General features: G+C 39.3%; 3 protein-coding genes across 3 annotated transcripts in view; 1 reads left to right on the forward strand and 2 right to left on the reverse strand.

Annotated features, from left to right (window-relative positions):
- Positions 1-601, reverse strand: part of cep104 (centrosomal protein 104) — a 33,875-nt gene extending 33,274 nt beyond the window's left edge. Inside the window, exon 1 of the mRNA XM_023401606.2 lies at positions 583-601. The gene's annotated coding sequence lies outside the window, so the exon portion shown is untranslated. The remainder of the gene's footprint in view (positions 1-582) is intronic.
- Positions 602-1,672: 1,071 nt separating this feature from the next.
- Positions 1,673-7,239, forward strand: lrrc47 (leucine rich repeat containing 47). Its single transcript, XM_023401590.2, has 7 exons — positions 1,673-2,288; positions 3,017-3,478; positions 3,569-3,685; positions 4,316-4,431; positions 5,019-5,121; positions 5,427-5,516; positions 6,553-7,239. Exons 1-7 carry the CDS (start codon positions 1,719-1,721, stop codon positions 6,772-6,774), a joined length of 1,680 nt encoding a protein of 559 aa, XP_023257358.1. The 5' UTR covers positions 1,673-1,718; the 3' UTR covers positions 6,775-7,239.
- Positions 7,240-8,551: 1,312 nt separating this feature from the next.
- Positions 8,552-17,803, reverse strand: part of LOC111651603 (uncharacterized) — a 9,703-nt gene continuing 451 nt past the window's right edge. Inside the window, exons 3-19 of the mRNA XM_087172749.1 lie at positions 17,590-17,649; positions 16,742-16,880; positions 15,272-15,378; positions 14,914-14,958; positions 14,647-14,779; positions 13,467-13,570; positions 13,296-13,324; positions 12,692-12,772; positions 11,434-11,752; positions 10,541-10,573; positions 10,342-10,401; positions 9,959-10,091; positions 9,428-9,537; positions 9,277-9,321; positions 9,017-9,149; positions 8,749-8,852; positions 8,552-8,631 (exon numbers count right to left, since the gene is read on the reverse strand). Coding sequence (XP_087028875.1) covers positions 8,591-8,631; positions 8,749-8,852; positions 9,017-9,149; positions 9,277-9,321; positions 9,428-9,537; positions 9,959-10,091; positions 10,342-10,401; positions 10,541-10,573; positions 11,434-11,752; positions 12,692-12,772; positions 13,296-13,324; positions 13,467-13,570; positions 14,647-14,779; positions 14,914-14,958; positions 15,272-15,378; positions 16,742-16,880; positions 17,590-17,649 — 1,676 coding nt within the window. The 3' untranslated portion in view covers positions 8,552-8,590. The remainder of the gene's footprint in view (positions 8,632-8,748; positions 8,853-9,016; positions 9,150-9,276; positions 9,322-9,427; positions 9,538-9,958; positions 10,092-10,341; positions 10,402-10,540; positions 10,574-11,433; positions 11,753-12,691; positions 12,773-13,295; positions 13,325-13,466; positions 13,571-14,646; positions 14,780-14,913; positions 14,959-15,271; positions 15,379-16,741; positions 16,881-17,589; positions 17,650-17,803) is intronic.

Genomic DNA, 17,803 nt, shown 5'->3' on the forward strand with positions numbered 1-17,803 from the left:
CTTACAACAAGGGGCAATGTTGAATATTTACTAATACAGCCCAAAACTAGTTAGTCAGAGATTAGACAGCAACTACCAGTTTTTAAAAGAATAGATTTGAATACAATAAATTCATTTCATCCCATAAATTCGACAATAAAGAATAACATGAACGCTATGAAACAACCTTTGGTTTGGTAGCAGTGTGAAATAGTACTAAAGTCATTATTTTTGTGTACTGAATGTATGTCAGTAGCTGTGAGGCTTAAAGACACAGAAGACAGAATATATTAACCGGCCAGTTGTACGGTTCTCTTCAGGGAACATAAACTATCCTGAAAATAGCAAACAAACCCCCCCAGGACAGAACAGAGAGGTCCTTCATGCTAACTTGACCATGTTGGGCGGGGGGCATTAGCTAACTGTTAACAACTCAATCAGCCAACATAGCTAGTCTTACATTAGCTATATTGTAAAGGTATTTTGACCGCCTGAAATCCAATAAATGTCCTGACAACTGTCACATGTTATGTCCTCCCTTTTATTGGTGTAAAGTTTAAAGTAAAAAGAAGTTTTCTTGAGCGTATTTTAAAGATATCTTACCGCGAACATCACCGTACCGTTGACAGCTTGTAGTCCCATTCCATCTCCATAACCACCGTTGACAACAACCAGCGCGGTCATGCGCAATGGTAGGATTGTCATCAGTCGCAATGGATTATGGTTGATATAGTTTTATTACTAGTTCTTGACATCAACAGTTGTTCTTAAGCCTGTTTGCCCCGATACACACACGTCTGGTTGTATATGTTTCTACGTACACTTTGCGACGAGGACAATATCGATATATATTCAAAATACATTTTTTTAATGCGTTTTGACAACTTCTTCCTGGTGCTGGGTGGTCTGGAGCAAGCAGCACGTGAAGCTAGCAAAAATGCTACAGGAAGTAAACTAGGTCTTCAAAATGAAGGCACAGCGTGTAGCGTTATTTTCAAAATCTTTGAGGTTACTAATTTCATTTTTTAATTTAAATATTCCTTTCAATTTACAGGTTCATATTCCAGTAATGATATCGTGACTTTAAACAAAAAAATATCGAATTATACATCAATATGTGATAACGGTCTAAAACTGCAATTACACAGGGACTATCAATACGACACGGAAGCCTAATGCATTCACTTGAGGAAAAAAAAGATTCTGCTCAGTTTTTCTGTTATAATGAGATAATTATCTAAGATAATATTTTAAAACGTAATAATTATCGAATTATCGAATCTAATAATTATGTCGTTCAGAAAAACAGGATTTTTTTAGAGAAAAGTTTTCTTTAAAAAAAATCTGCTCTGTTTTTTCTGAATTAACGGAATAATGATCTCCGAATTCTGACACAGTTTTTTAATAAGTAATGATTATCTAATAATACAATTTAATAATTCTGTCGGTCATTGAGAGAACAGGTTTTTTTTTTAGAAAAGTTTTCTTTAAAAAAATCATTTATAGCCAAAATGCTATGAATAAGGTTTTCTCTGGATAGCAGTCATCCGCCAAATTTCACATTTCAAGTCACATTTTGATTATAATTATTCGGCATGTTGAGTCTGACATGTACCGTTATCTTCCTCAAACCCATATGGCCAAAGGAATAATTATTTATTTTGAAAACGGAAAACGGAAGTGGTGTATTTCATTGTCTGTGCTACCTTCACAACGACTGGTACCTCATACCAGGCAGCATGGATGACATGGAGAAATGGCCTGAAATAGAGAAAGCAGCGACAGAGAAGAGGCGTGAACTGGTTCTACAGGGTCCTGGTGTCGACAAGAGGATTTCCTGTAATGGGGGTCTCACCGGGTCTATCTATTCCCTCACACTGCTGAATTACCTGGAAGTTAGCCAGTGTCCGAGTCTGACAGAGATCCACGAGGACATCCAGCATCTGACCAACCTGCAGAGCCTCATCCTGTGCAGGAACAAACTCGCCTCCATCCCGAATGTCATCGGCAGCCTCAAGTCCCTGAAGGTCCTGGACCTGTCGGTCAACAACCTCAAGGTTTTACCGGAGGCCATCGTCCGGTTAAGAGAGCTGAACACGCTAAACGTGAGCTGCAACAGCCTGGAGGTGCTGCCCGAGGGACTGAGCCAGTGCATCAAGCTCTCCACCATCAACGTCTCCAAGAACCACATCACCGGCTTCCCCGCTGACTTCTACTCCGAGCGGCTGGAGCTCCTCAGCAGCCTGGTGGCCTCTGACAACTGCATCCAAGAGCTGAGTGGAGATGTTCACAAGCTAGCTGCTCTGAAGGTGTTGTTGTTTACTGCCAAACATGCTGTAAAACAATACAGATGTTATTTGAATAGTATTTTGAATTTGGCATACACACAATTACACAATTTTTTACTGTATTTATTCTTATTTTTACTCATTTATTCTTACTAAATATACAAATGATCAAGGTCAGGGGACTCCAACCTTTTTTGCTCCAGGAGCTACTATGACAAATTAAAGGGGCTGAGAGCTCCTCTAGCTGATATTTCCCCTCTAAAACAACACAGAACCTAAAATTACCACTTTATTCTCATAATATTATGACTTTTGTCTTGCAAAATTATAACTTTAGTCCCTAAATTTAATTTTTTCCCCCTCAATCTGGCGCTAATACTCCATCGTAATGCAAGAAACAGCTCTTCTACATCATTTTAATGAGCACCCAGTCCACCACAATGAGACAAAGTTAACAAATAAAAGATATTTTCTTTGTGAAACGTACTCCTGTGTGAATCAAAGATGTGCCGAATTAAAGAGGAGCTGTCACTTGTTTCGGCGCACAGCTTTAATTGTAGCTTGCTAATATACAGTGAAGCTCTTCACTGTCAGATTTTTAAACAGAGTTTGGTAACCACACAAGACAGGCCAGTAATGTATCTGTACCAGCTTGAATATAATATACTCTGGGCTGTTGTTGGAGCTGATGCTCTTCTCCAGAATGTCAGACTAAGTTTATGTGCTTGGTTTTGTGCCCGTCTTCCCAGGTGCTGGATCTCTCCTGCAACAAGCTGAGTGAGATCCCCTCTGATCTGAGCGACTGCCCCAAGCTGAAGGAGATCAACTTCAAAGGCAACAAGCTGAATGACAAGCGTCTGGAGAAGATGGTCAACGGTTGCCAGACCAAGTCCATCCTGGAGTACCTCAGAGGAAAAGGAAAAGGACGACAGGGAGAGGATGGAGCTGATGCGGATGGCGGACGCAACGCAGACAAGAGGAAAAAGGGGCAACAGAGGAAGAAGAAGGAGAAGGCGGCAGAGGAACAGGACGAGGTGGAGGAACTGAACAAGATGGTGGTGAGGGTTCTCCACGTTTCAGACGCTCCCACGGCGCTCACGGTCAAAGTGACCGCTGAGGTTAAGGACGTGCGGCCGTACTTGGTGTGCTGCGTGGTCCGAGGCATGAACCTGAAGTCTGGGAATTCTCTCAAACGGTTCCTCGTGGCTCAGGTGAGGTGACATACATAAGACCATGTTAAATAAAAACATAACCACATGTGCAGCGCCATGACCAAAAACACTTCCCTGTTGTTTTCCCAGACGAAGCTTCACGATGATCTGTGTGGTAAAAGGACGACGGCGACCATCGCAACTCATGATGTGCAGCTTCTCAAAGGTCCACTGGTGTACGACGTCAAACCTCCCACCCAGCTGAAGGTATCCTCATGGTTCATTATTTTCAGTATTCTGTCCAGACACAAGTGCTTCACAGAGGCATTGAAATATATTAAACATAAAACATTAAGATGACATTAAAACAGCATTTAAAAACAATAAAAACAAATTTGAATAAATAGAAATAAAAAATATTTGAATACATGAGATCAGGTAGGAAACTTAGGACAGGGGTGCAGTGATGATAGATAGATAGATAGATAGATAGATAGATAGATAGATAGATAGATAGATAGATAGATAGATAGATAGACCAACAATAATAATAATTAACAATAAGCAAATGCACCAGATTAATAAGATGTTCTGTATGTGAGCAGTGATGTTTAACTCCCTGATCTAACTGAGCTGACAGTCTCAGCAGATCTCAGGTGTTCAGGAAGCTTGTTGCACAGGTGAGGAGCAGAAGAACTAAAATCTGCCTCACCTTGTTTGGTCCCTGGAACACTGAGTGAATCTGACCCACCTGATCACCTGAGGGGTCCGGATGCTTCGTGTCGTACAAGTAGATCAGAGAAAAGTCTTCTGGTGTCTCCCAGATGTCGTCAGTTTTATGTTTGTGTCAGTTGCTGTGTGGTTCTGTGTTGTAACTGAGAACATAATGTCTGTTAGATCGTTCCTCTGGGTCGGAAGGAGATGACGGCGGTGGAGCTGATAAGACACCTTCACCTCGAGGCTGAAGAGCTGAGGAAGCAGAAGAAGAGGCAGAATGTAACTGGCCTCCACAAGTCAGTACAACACACAGTGAATGACTGATCCACACAGCACGAGCTCTGTCTCTCCTGAGGGATAACTGAGTTAACTGCAGCCTGGAGTCAAGGGACAAGGCTCTTGTGTTGAGGGCACATGAACTGATTTTCAAAATAAAAGAGAAATTATCTAATTTATTTTAGTACAGACATCTGTCCTTTTCATTTGAGCACATGGGGGCAGTATAAGAATGTTGGACCACAGCTTTAGTCTGACGTACTTGTTGTCAGTATTGAATAAGATGTAGGTGTTAAACACATTCACTTGAACTTGAACATTATTAAGGATCACAAGCTTATTTAATCCCACATATTGAAAAGAAAATGCAGAAAAATTAGGATATAAAAACATGATTGATCTGTGTTAGTGGAATTCAAATAGTTTATTATTATAACTTACATGACTCGTAAAATCTTCTTTACCACTGTGTGCTTCAAAAGTAAAGTGCTACTTGAGTTTCTAGCAGTTTATTAGCGACCAGAGAGGAAGACAAAACCTTTTCACTGTGTTGTCTCCGTCGACTAGTCTCTCAGCTGTGCCTATTTTTCTTTTTTTTTTTTTACAGATACCTGCAGCTTTTGCAAGGAAAAACCGTCTATCCCTGCTTGGTCGACGCTGAGGACCATGTGATCTCATTCCCACCTATTACCAACAGTGAGAAAACCAAGGTGTGTCTTCCTGGTTATCATGATTGCATCTTTGGTCTAAGAGAGGATTTTATATTCTGATTTAGATACAGATTCTTAATGATGCTTTTTTCTATTCCAACTTTATCAAATCTATTTTAACAAATATAAAATTACAACACACATTATTGTACAAATGTTAGTTTTATTTTAGTTTTATTTTGAAGCTTGGTAAATAAACAGCCAATCAGCAGCATCATTAGATCTGATAACCATACAATATGTTTCAGCGTCTTTTTGTGATATAGTAGAAATAAAAAACATGATCAGCTGATTGTACGTTACAGATCAAGAAGACCACCAAAGAGTTGTTCTTGGAGGTGACGAGCTCCACCAGCCTGCAGACCTGCAAAGACATCATGGATGCTCTGATTGTAGTAAGTTTCTCTTTCCTTTTTCTCTTTCCTCTTTCTCAGAAATCAGAATCAAGAATCATTTTGTTTTTTTTACAACTTGGACCAAGAGAAGCTGCAGCTCTGACGGTATCAGTAAAACTCAAACCGAAACTCAGCTCATCACATATTTCGCGACCTCAGTTGACCTTTCGATCACAGGGTGGGAGAGAGGTTGTTAGTCTGGAAGCCGATGGGACATCTCGCTTTTCTCACTGACAGGAATAGAACTCTTGGGGAAAGTTTTGGATTGAACAGAGTGGTCTGAGGAAATGAAGAAAACATGTGAAGAAGAAGCCATGTACAGAGTCTAATACTGACTTTACCGCAAAGGTATTGTGAGTAGGCCGACAAATCATTTGCAAAACTGCAAAATTGTGGTGAAAATAAAATTAATATACATATATATATATAATACTGTTTTTAAATGTTTTAAAATGAAATATTCTTTTAAAGATGTTTAAAAAACCACATCATATATGTGTTTGCTCTCTCAGTCAAAATAGAAAGCTGGTTAGCAGCAGGAAGAATTAAAAGGAAAGAGTTCAGAGACAGATGGTGAATCGACAAGTTGAGCTTCTCATGTTTTCAGTTGAACCCCGAGTGTTCGAACATGATTAAAGTAAAAAGTGCTCTGGGGCATCATTAGGCGTCCTTATTGTTACGGGGTCGGATGAGGGGCGCCAGCATTTTTCAGAATTTCAAGTGGACCATGAGTTGGAAAAGTTTGGGAACCGCTGATATAGATTTTCAAGAAGAAGCCCTGAGAAGTTAGTGTGTCCCAAATTCATATCACACACTGATTCTGAGCAGACTTTGAGTATGAATTTGGGACACATGTTGTGTTTACTGTCTCCTTCCTCCCCCCTTCACTCTGTTTTCTTCTGGACAGATTTTTGAATGAAAATCATCCAAGAAAAAAAACATTTCAAGAACCGAAGTGTTAAAGTGCATCTCATAAATGGTTTTAAAAAGAAAAAATCTCACAGGTATTTAAAGGCTGTTTCCTGTTTCATCACAGAAAATGGCAGAGTTGAACAAGTTCACAGCGGAGCATCAGGAGGAGGCGGGGTCAGACGGGGAGGGGGAGGGTCCACCGGAGCCGGCGACCAGCAGCGAGACCTCCAGCGAACTGATCGTCCAGCAGGTCCGAACCGTGGACCAGGACGGGAACCTGAAGGTCGTCTACCCGTCGAAGACCGACCTCTCCAAAGACGTCGGCAATTTGAGCATCGTTTGGTAGTGGGCTGTGGACAACCTGCAGTGTTTCCACTCATTCACATACTTACATGAAGTTATTCACAGATTAAAGCAAGGTCTGACAACATGCAAAAAACAAAATGTACATCCTTTTACTTCAGGGAGAAAACCTGATCCTGTAGGAGTCTGTGATCAGAACATTTCTGATTAATGTACAGCTTTTTCAACCACATGCCCATAACACTTAAATAAATCCTCTTCCTGCTTCCTGACAGCATGATCAACACGACACACTGCAAAATATCCTTATTTTTGTATCATTTACAAACTGGTGGAATTAATTTTGTTCAACTGACATTGACTTGAACTTGGATTGATCACTTATCTGTGTCACAGGAAGATTTGTAATTCTATTTATCAACTTACAGCTCTGGCATTTTCCCTTTAAACAGCAGCAAACAATGTCTACATGAGACTAAATAAACTTGACTTCTGTTTTCATTCATTATATTAATGTTATTATTATTACATTCATTATATGTCACACACACACAATGTCTCCTGATCCGCTGGAGTTTCTGTAGGTTTTTGTGTTTTCTTCGTTCCAGACATTGAAGCGACACCGGCTCATTCCAACCACAAACTCCCTCCAAACACTGGGAACATAAATTGCATCACTTCCTGTGCAGCAGAGGAGTTTCAGCTGCTGCTCCAAATCTGTTCGTGCACATATGGAGCATATTAAAATCTTTCTCTTTTCTGAAACAAGTGTCCAGGCCAAGCTGCCCACGTCCCGACCACGTCAAAACATCTGTCTCTAAACCAAGAACAGGAAAGATTAAGATGAGATGAACCTTTATTGATAGAAATACTATATACAATAACAATAAACAATGTAAAAAATTAATTAAAATAAAAAAGCTGGACTTAAAAGCTTTTATATTGAAATTTCGACCTGAGAAATATAATTAATTCCGCCTCCTGCTTAACAAGTTATGATGTCATCTTGTTCACGGCTTTATGCAGTGAAATGTTTTGAAATGACTCCTTAACAACCTGCCTGCGATTTAACTATTCCATAGTGTTATTTAAATATAGTTCTGGAAGTAGTTTCTGCATTATATTTATTAAATTTTTTTATATCACTTATCTTTATTGATTTTGAACATGATACGTCACTTTTCCAGAGTGGGTTGGGCTTATCTTTCAAGTCTTCCTTGAAAAAACGTTCCCCTCTTCCCTCCGTACCAACCCCTTGCCAATGAACTGATGGAATTAATTAAGAAGTTTTAAGATGTTTTATATGCATACTAACATACCTGCAAATCAAAATAAATTTAAAAAAGGATACAGTCATTTGGTAAATGCTAAATATTTGATTTATTTGAGAAATTAATACCATATTTTATGTAAAATATGACTTTTTTGTTTGATCATGGATGTAAGCCTTTCAATCCCAGGATGGTCCACAAACACTTTTCCAATGTACAGCAATAAGACGTTCTGCTTGTAATAGATTAATAGATTAACCAACTTACTTTCATGAGTTCTCAGGGACCAAGACCAAGAACACAAACCTCTGGGAGTACAGGGATCCTTTATGTTGGAAAGTGTGTTAATTATTTGTTTCCAAAAGTCCTGTACATAAGTGCACCTTCACATGCAGTAAAATAATGCACCTTCTGTTCTACATTTTACACAACTGTCTGGGATATTAGGATTGTATTTAAGCTTTTCTGGAGTTACATACATCCTCATAAGCATCATTATTTTTTGCATTTCTCTGGCCAATGGACAAAATCATAAACTTTACAAATTAATTTCATTCAATGCATGTTTATTGTGATATGACTGTAGCGTCAGTGTGTTTCCACAGGCTCCTCAGGAGCGAGCGCAGGATCTGCAAAAGAACAAAGGATTCAATTCAGACAAATTATTAATCCACTTTAACATCTTTTCTTTCCAGTATTTTTCCTTTGCACAGTTCAATTACAGTTACTTACTACAGGATACTTACAGTCACACACATAAGACACCTCCAGGTACTTGTAAGTGCCTATGCAGGGGTCTCCAAACACAGAGTTGTTTGCTCTGATAGTGCAGCTGTTTTTCCCGTTACAGCTGTGGAGTCAGAGTGACATGAGTAAAAACAGGCTTTAGAAAGCAGGTTGTTATGGAGGCCAGGTAAATAATGTGCAGTTTAGATTTGGCCTTTCCTTCTTTAATCAGAATCAGAATCATGTACTGTACTTAACTGTATTTATTATAAGGGTGAGCAGCTGTACCTGTCAGCAACTTGGCTAGTGGGTCTTGAACAGTCAACGTTTTGGATCTGACGTTCAGGCCGTCTGAAAGAGCAGGTAGCCTGGTCACGGCGTCCGTAGTCAGCTCCGAGGACAAATATAACCTGCCCCACATCTGATGAGGAGTGACAGGCAGGAAAGGAAGGCAGGAAGGAAGGAAGGAATGTGGTTTATTTGATTTCTAATTATGTAATTATGATTTTGTTTATCACCATAAATGCAAAAAAGAAATTCAATCTTACCACAAAACAGATGTGCCAGAGAGCGCTCACATGCAACCACGTGAACTGTCAGAGGAACATGAATCATCATTAGAGATAAGTCACACTGATCAAACCTGTTAGAGGCTCTGAGTCACTGTGGATGTGGACGTCATGCAGGTGTGTGACTGACTTGCTGGGAAGCAGGTGTAGATGGTCTCCAGGTATTTGTGGACGCCAAAGCAGGGGTCAGAGGTACCGATGACATTTGCGTTGATCTCACACACCTTCTTACCATCACACCTTCAGGAAGGACAGTCAGAGCAGGTTTTTAGCACAAAGTTAAAGCTCAGGAAAATTAAAATAATCACAGAAGGTGAGAAATTACATCAGACGTACACTTGTTTAAATCACTATCATCAAGCATAAATACATAAACATACATATTTGTATGGGCTGAACACAGTATAGGAAAAAAAGTCTTATATTACATTCGCATATGGATCTGCAGTAATGCATTTTCCTAGTGTCTAAATAATGAGGATCTGGTGTGAAGCGCTTCAGTTGGTGACGCAGGTTCTTTCCTGAATAGTAAGTACTACATTTGAGGCGAGGTCTTTCTCACAGTTTCATTGACACTGAATGATTGACTCACTGCCATCAGCAGCTGAATGCATGTAGAAAAACACTATTTTAACTCTGTTATTATGGATGTGACGTGTACCTCCTCCTGAGGACGTCTGTGGTGCCGTTCTGAGAGCACTGTGTATCGAGCTGTTCCTCAGTTATCCATTCACTGCAGGTCTCATTGTCTGCACGTCCATACAGAGCTGCCTGCACACTGATCACCCCGAAATCTGTTTCACACCGGGAGGGGGGTTATTAAACATCCAGGTCTCTATTTTTTATAATTTTATGATCTTATTTCATATTATTATGATATGATAATTTATGTTCTTAGAAAAATTAGGGTCAGTGTCATTTGTGCCACTGTAATTTTGCGGATCAGTGTTCACCTCCCAAAATCATTTAAAAATGTTAATGTGTACAATTCAACAATTCAAAATTTTCATTGTTGACACAAAGATTTAGAAAGTTCTGTCATACCACAGCTCAGGTGTTGGACGTTGTTGTTGCTGTCACAAGTGAGAACTCTCTCTGTAGAAACTACAAATATAAAGAGATATGAAAGTACAAATTGCAGTGTGTCCAGGCACATAAACTATATATAGATATATATAGATATATAGATATATACACAATATGTAGAAAATGAATCTTATACCACATTCTCTCAGATATTTACCTGCCGTCATGAACAGACATGTTGCTGCCAGCACTGGAAAACAAACATCAGTCAAACTGTGTCGGCCAAACAAAAGCGTAAGTCACAAAGTCTTGTATCCTGTCCTACAGCACAGTTTTCACTGCAGACATTTTGAATTGTAAATCACAGATTTTATTGGTAACATTAACAATGACTCTGTTCTGAAGCAGACATAATTAATGTTATTTATTACAACCGTGTAGAAAAGCTTTGAATGTCTGTCAAAGTATAAAACACAGTAAAACACATCATCGCTCGATTGTAAACACACATCAATCAACTTGCAACATTAATTTACAGCCGAGTCCATTTGCTTTCTTTAATAATCAATAATCGGATTTTACAACATGAGTCAGACAAGGAGAAACAAATTTCTAAACAGAGACAGAAAACCACCTGAATGAGCTGCTTCTTCAAACAACCTGGGGATGCTGATTTCCCTTCCAGCTATAACCATATACAGAACACTGGAGCATGCTGGGAATTATATGGCCGTTTCAGAACTAACCCAAAACAGTAAGTGCACAGTCTAGAACTATTTTTTCCTCAATAATTACACTGAGTTAATGAAATATTTAACTTTAGGGCCACAACAGATGAGTCGCAGCTGAAGCTGATGGGAAAATTCAGTTGTTGTGCATTAATGGAACAATCCACAAGCTCAGCAGATATCGCAGAAACTATTTCCTTCCTCCCAAAAAATCCCAGAGGACGTGGATTCTGAAAGAATATTAGATGTTTAAAGGTGGGGACCTGAAAGATGCGACCACAGAAGAGAGGTTGGAGGACTCCAATCAGATATAATAAAGCTCTCGGCCTCTGAAGCAAGGCAGCATGATTGTTGTTGTAGTTGTCAGTCAGTTGTTACTCACACAGTGCGGCGCTGAGGCTGAAGCGGAGCATGGTTTCAGAAGATCCCGTCTCAGGTGAGCAGTGGGACTGATGGAGGCTGGGTCGGTCACACCTGTATTTATTCTGCTTGATGAGGAACTGTCTTCGCTCTACCTGCCAAACAACCTGCAACAGCCTGATCTCACGCAATTGGCTCAATGTTTGGTGATCGTGATGATTTTTCCAGTCTGACAACAAAAACCTGCATTCACGTCTCTTTCCAAACAAGCAGTCACTTTTCTGACATTTCCTTCCTTGAAGGATATGCCCTTTATCTTTGAGGTGAATGTGGCCCCATTGTTTTCAGTTCATGTGCTTGTGTGGCCAGTTACTCTTCCTGATGTCACTAACCGGCCCATGACAGAGGGAGACGCACACAAACAATGTTAATCTGTAAGATCAGCAGTGTTATCAAAAACAGTAAAGACCGACCTTAACTGCTTCAAATGAATCAGACGTTACATACCCAGTTATTGATGCACTCTAGACTCAGACTCCTCACAGCCTTATACACTCAGGCATTAAAAGTAATGGACAAAATATATCTTTCTCTAATTAGTTCATAGATTTATCAACAGTTTAGATCCAGAGTCTCATATTCACAGAGAGAGAAACTGTGGTGAATGGCAACTGCAAAATATCATATTGTAGATCTAAATTTAGACAGTTGGCTTTCTCCATAAAGGACTGTGAACACATCACCAAGTGAAATCAAAGTGACTTCAGATATAAATTCCTTTACAACAAAGGTGAAGCAAAACAAAGCTGTATTCATTTCTAGCTGCTTGTGGTTCTTTTTCATTGTTTATGTTTGTAGCTTGTTGTTGTTGCTCTTTCAACTGAACATCTGTATATTTTTGCTAATTGTAGGATATTGTCAAATGTGTTGTCTGTTTGTTTTGTGTTGTTTTTGCTGTTGACTGTTTTAATTACATTAGACACGTAAAAACCCAACGAGGGACAAGAGTCGAGAATTAGCATCAGCTATAAACTCTTTGTGCAACTCATTAGTTTCATGCTTTGTTTTGTAACTATGTTAAATTGCATCGTCCCTATTAAATAAATAAATCAACTAAACTACAAAATTATAAAATACAAAATGAGTGAAGAAGTGTGTGAGTGCAATGTTGCATGGTGCATCAACAGAAACAACACAAACCAAACACCAACCAAAACCAAACTGGTGCCTCAGGGAGGAAAGAGACCCAGAGCTGAGCTCCAATATGGTTTTAAAAGCACCAGCGCACAGGAACCAGGTGTGCCAGGTGTGCTGATGAGCCCAGGTACTGACGACCCTTTGCCACTCCCACCTCCCAGTACCTGCAAAGGAGGCAGCCACACACAGGCAGCAAGAGGTACACAGCTGTGGAGAGGGCTGTCACACTAATGGACAGTTTGGCTCAGAACATGTTCATGTTACCTGAGAAATGACACATAGGTGAGTCTTTGTTCTTGGAATATGATAAAGCACCTATTGTGTTTTTGTTTTGTTTTTCCTGTCACTGAACTTCCTGGAAGATCCATAAACAGCAGACACTGACAGTCAATCCTTCTGCTTCACCTGAAGGATTCATGAAGCTCTTTTTGTGCACATGTATTTATATTTTTAAATAAGGGATAACTATGTTTGTTTACTGTTTAATAAAGAACATTATTTATATTTTTGTCTAATTTGATACAAAGTACAGCTTGTTGCATCTTATTAGTGTACAGTAAAATAAGTGCGATTAGCAAAAAGTAAAACTTAATCACAAACTGATAAGATACATGTTGCAGATTTAAAGTTTGCAAATTTTATCTGATGCACGTATATTGTAATCTCATTGTGCTTTCACTATATTTACCAAGACTCTATCATAATGGTCACAGGATCTGCAAAAAGACAAATGAGATAAGTTTCACTTCAGATGGACAGTTAAACAAAAAAAAAATGCATTTTTTACTTCAAGAAGAAATGTAGACACTAAAAATCTGAATCCTATAGAGCCTAAAGGTTGTAATGTAAGCTACTTACATTCACAAGTGTAAGACACCTCCAGGTACTTGTAAGTGCCGGAACAGGGGTCTCCAAACACAGAGTTGCTTGCTCTGATAGTACAGCTGTTTTTCCCGTTACAGCTGTGGAGTCAGAGAGACATGAGTGAGGACAGGCTTCAAAGTGCTTCTGGTGCATATGAAATGTTGAGCATCCTCTGAGAACAGGTGGAAGTGGATGGCATCACAAATCTGCAGTGTTAAATACATCATGATTTTGATTTTCACAGGCTTCACAGAGCAGCAGCTGCACCTTTTAGAAAATCAAGACTTTTATTGAAATCTGCAAATGCGACATTATATTGATATGAAGGTGAAACATGTGCCTGAGCCAAGAACATGTCTGATAGAACTGTTGGGAAAAACATACAATTCAGATACTGGTAAAAGAATCATTTCATACAGACATTAGGACATTATGGTCTGTTAAACCTTAAAACACGTTGGACTTCATACATTAAGACAAAATGGGAGAAGGAAGGAGGGATAACTATATCTGAGGGAGAACAGATCACCGAAACGGAGGGAGTTTTGCTGGAAGAACCTGTTCAGGTATTTAATCTTCCTGTTTGTTGGAGAAACTGTGGAAATCAAAACTCAAACCACTATCATACATCAGAGGATGGAGAAAGATATAGAAAGCCTTACAAGACATTTTCCAATGTGATATCCCTCCCGAAATGAAGAACATATATATTGAATATAAACCAAGTCGAGACTGATCGAAAAGAGATAAATATTTAATGAATGTACTGCTGCTGGCTAGTAAAAACAATCTTACATGGAAATGGTTTTCACAGGAAAACCCAACTCAAAATGTGTGGATGGAGATTACAACTGACATTTATAAAACGGAGACGCTAACAGCATTTGTCGATCATAAATTGAAACAATTTAACGTCGCATATTGGAAAAAATGGACAAGTATGTAATGTCCTATGGGTCTGATTTTATTTTCACAAATCAATACTAGAGAAAAACATCGCTCCCTACCTGTTCATGGTTCTTTTTCATTGTCTTTTTTTTCCTTTAATATATACCTGTGCTTACAAACATGATTATATATTATATAACTACATTCAGGATGAAATCTGAGATTCATTGTATGGAAATATCTGTTTGATGCTGAAAGTCAATAATAAAAAAAAAAGTATCTGTACCTCTCAGCAACTATGTTGGTGGGGTTATAGCAGTCAGTATTTTGGATCTTAGATTCAGACAGTTTGTAGATGCATGTGGTCCGGTCGTGGCGTCCATAATCAGCACCGTAGACGCTTATAACCTGCCCTGCAGCTGGCAGAATAAAAAGGTAGAGTTTGAATTAAAGAGAAAAGAGGAAGCTTTGAGAGGAAGGTGGCCAAAGGAGCAAGAGAAATATTAAGGTGAAGGCTGAAGTGCCATGAAACAGGAGTAAAAAGTGATCTTACCACAGTTCAGGTGTGCCAAAGAGTTCTCACATACCACATGGGTAGCTGCAAAAAATAACATGAATCACATTAAACATGCATGAATATGAAATCCCACCTCTTTCTTCATGATCTTCTTCAAATCAGATCACACTAACAAAAATAGATAAACAGACAAACAGCCTGCTGCTGACTAACAAACTCCATGGCAACATGAAACCTCCCGTCTGAATCAACCAAGAGCTCAAAGCAGAATAGTTATACAGATATTTCCTGTGTGTTTAAAAAAAACATTTGAGGATCAGGCAAAAATACAAGCCCATAAATAAAGAACGATCAGTGCAGGTTTGCTTTAGTTTCATGCAGATGTGTGACTGACTTGATGGGAGGCAGGTGTACGTGGTCTGCAGGTATTTATAGGTGCCCCTGCAGGGATCAGGTGTGAAGGCATTTGAGTTCATTTCACACAACGTTTTTCCATCACACCTGCAGGAAAGAATATAAAGACCATGATTCAAACAGAATCACAAGAAAACTGAAATATGCTTTAGTGTTTTGTGACCTGGGCACAATACTAACGGCACAAGCACAAATTTTTATATCTCTCAACCAATCTCAATGACTCATTTCTATATTCAAAAGCTTATGATGATGGAGTAAAAATAAAAGTTTTGTCTCGGGTTAGTAAGTTTAGGCTGTAATGGAAGGAGGAGTGTGCATCAGTGAACTTAATACTTATGTGGCGGGAAATAATTCCTTGTCATAAGGAAATGTTATAACTTTTATTATACTTTATTCACTACTATTCACTGCGGCACAAATCTCTGCAATAGGTACCCCTCTCGAAGCAGCCTAGGAGCGGGCGATACCCCTAGTAGAGTGTGCCACTAGACTACCAGGGACAGGAAGTGGCAGAGGTTCTGACCATGGTGACGACCACCCGGTGTGACAGGCCCTGTTTAGACACAGCAAAGCCCAGTTTACTACTACCATAGTAGACAAACAACTGGCAGTGTGTGCTTCAACACTCAACCTTCAACACACTTACGGACACAATGTCTGTAAGTCTATGTCCCCCTCCTCAGACGCTGACTCTAGTTGAAATGAGCTGATCTCAATTGTTTGATTTACTGTCTGGGAGTTTACCACCTTAGGGAGGAACGAGGGATTTGGCCACAGCGAAACCCCCGTGCCATCCACCTCAAACACTGCTCACTAACAGACAAAGCATGTAATTCACTGACTCTTTTGGCTGAACAGATTGCCAAAAGGAACAGCGTCTTGTGAGAGGGACTTAAGGTCTGCCTGAGGCCCGAGTCAGAGATCTTAACACCAGTGGGAGATCCCATGATGGGGCTCTCAGCACCTTGCCTGGACACAGGTGATATGCCCCCTTTATTAACGGAGAAACCAAGGGGTGTCTCCCCACAGACACTCCCTCTACTAACTCCTGAAAGCAGGAAATGGCGACCGCATACACATTAATAGTACTTGATGCTCTCCCCGAGTCCAAGAGTGACTGGAGGCTGTTTGAATAGAAGAAGTGGGAGGGTCTACCTGCCGTCTGCTTGGGACAGGAGATCTGCCCTGATCGGCAGGGGCCACAGTCGGCTGTTGAAAACAGTCTAAATTATGATGATTCTAACTGGAGATAAAACTTTTATTTTTTTACTAGATCACAATATAAGAACAAATAATTGAAAACGTTTGAGAAATATAAACGTTACAGTGGTTTTTTTAAAATCCAGAATAACCGCTTCTCCATCGTTTATTCCGGTTTGTTTACAGGGCAGTCTTGACCGATCCAAGATGGCGGCGACGTTGCTGTATGGCAGCAGCGGGAACGTACCTTTTCTTGATGATGTCCAACACGCCGTCCAGAGAGCAGTATAAGTTTTCAGTCTTAGATGTAGACATTCCCTCACTGCAGATCACCCTGTCTTTACGTCCGTACAGCGCCGTCTGAACACTGATCACTCCTAAACCTGCTACTCAGCAAAGTGGTGAAAAAACAGTTTATTGAGAATGAAAATTAATAGCCCATCATAAATATTTATGATAATAAAATTAACTATTCGTAAGTTTTGCTACATAGCTAGCATTAGCATTAGCAGCTTATAATACGTCCTCTGAGCAGCACTACTTGTGATGAAATTGGCCGACTGAGCCTGAGCTAGCTGGTTAGCATGCTAAATTTAAGAAGTGATAAAACAGCGTTAACATTAGTGTTTCTTTCCACCTCTGGAGAGATGTTGGCGAGTGAAGGAATGTAGTTTGATGCTGAGCTCACAACATTTCCTTTAGACTGGTAAGTAAACAGCAGCTAATGCTACCGCTAGTTATATAGCAATAGCAAAAACTTAGAAATAGCAAAAACTCTGATGGATTTCATCAACATAATCTATTATTCAGCAATACTGTTTTTGTCATGATAGAAGCAATTACTTAATCTTGTATCATAAAGAAAACAGTAGCTAACCTAACATACACAACAAATGTTTTCTTCATAGTCCTGATAAAATTCAACACAACATTTTTTTGTCTTAACACTTGTTGAGTCAGATCAAAAAAGTAATAAAATAAATAAATAAAAAGCATACATTTTTCAACCCTAACAACAAACCAAACCAACTCTTTCATGCTGCCAAAAATAAATATAAGTACTGTTGTGTTCAGGAAATACATGTAAAGTCATACCACAGCTCAGCCGATGGATGTTGTAGCCCTCGCAGGTGGTAGCTGTCTCTGTGGGGAAATCTGATAAAGAAAAAAAAGAAAAAAGAAACAGATATGGAAGTATGAGTTTAACACAAAGCTAAATGCATTCAAACATCCTCATTCCATACATACAGTACAGTACATACAGTATATATATATATATATATATATATATATATATATATATATACAA

The sequence above is a fragment of the Seriola lalandi genome, unplaced genomic scaffold, assembly GCF_002814215.2.
Source record: "Seriola lalandi dorsalis isolate HSWRI2012SDOR001 ecotype SW California unplaced genomic scaffold, Sedor1 jcf7180002053703, whole genome shotgun sequence".
In the NCBI taxonomy this organism is placed as follows: domain Eukaryota; kingdom Metazoa; phylum Chordata; class Actinopteri; order Carangiformes; family Carangidae; genus Seriola; species Seriola lalandi.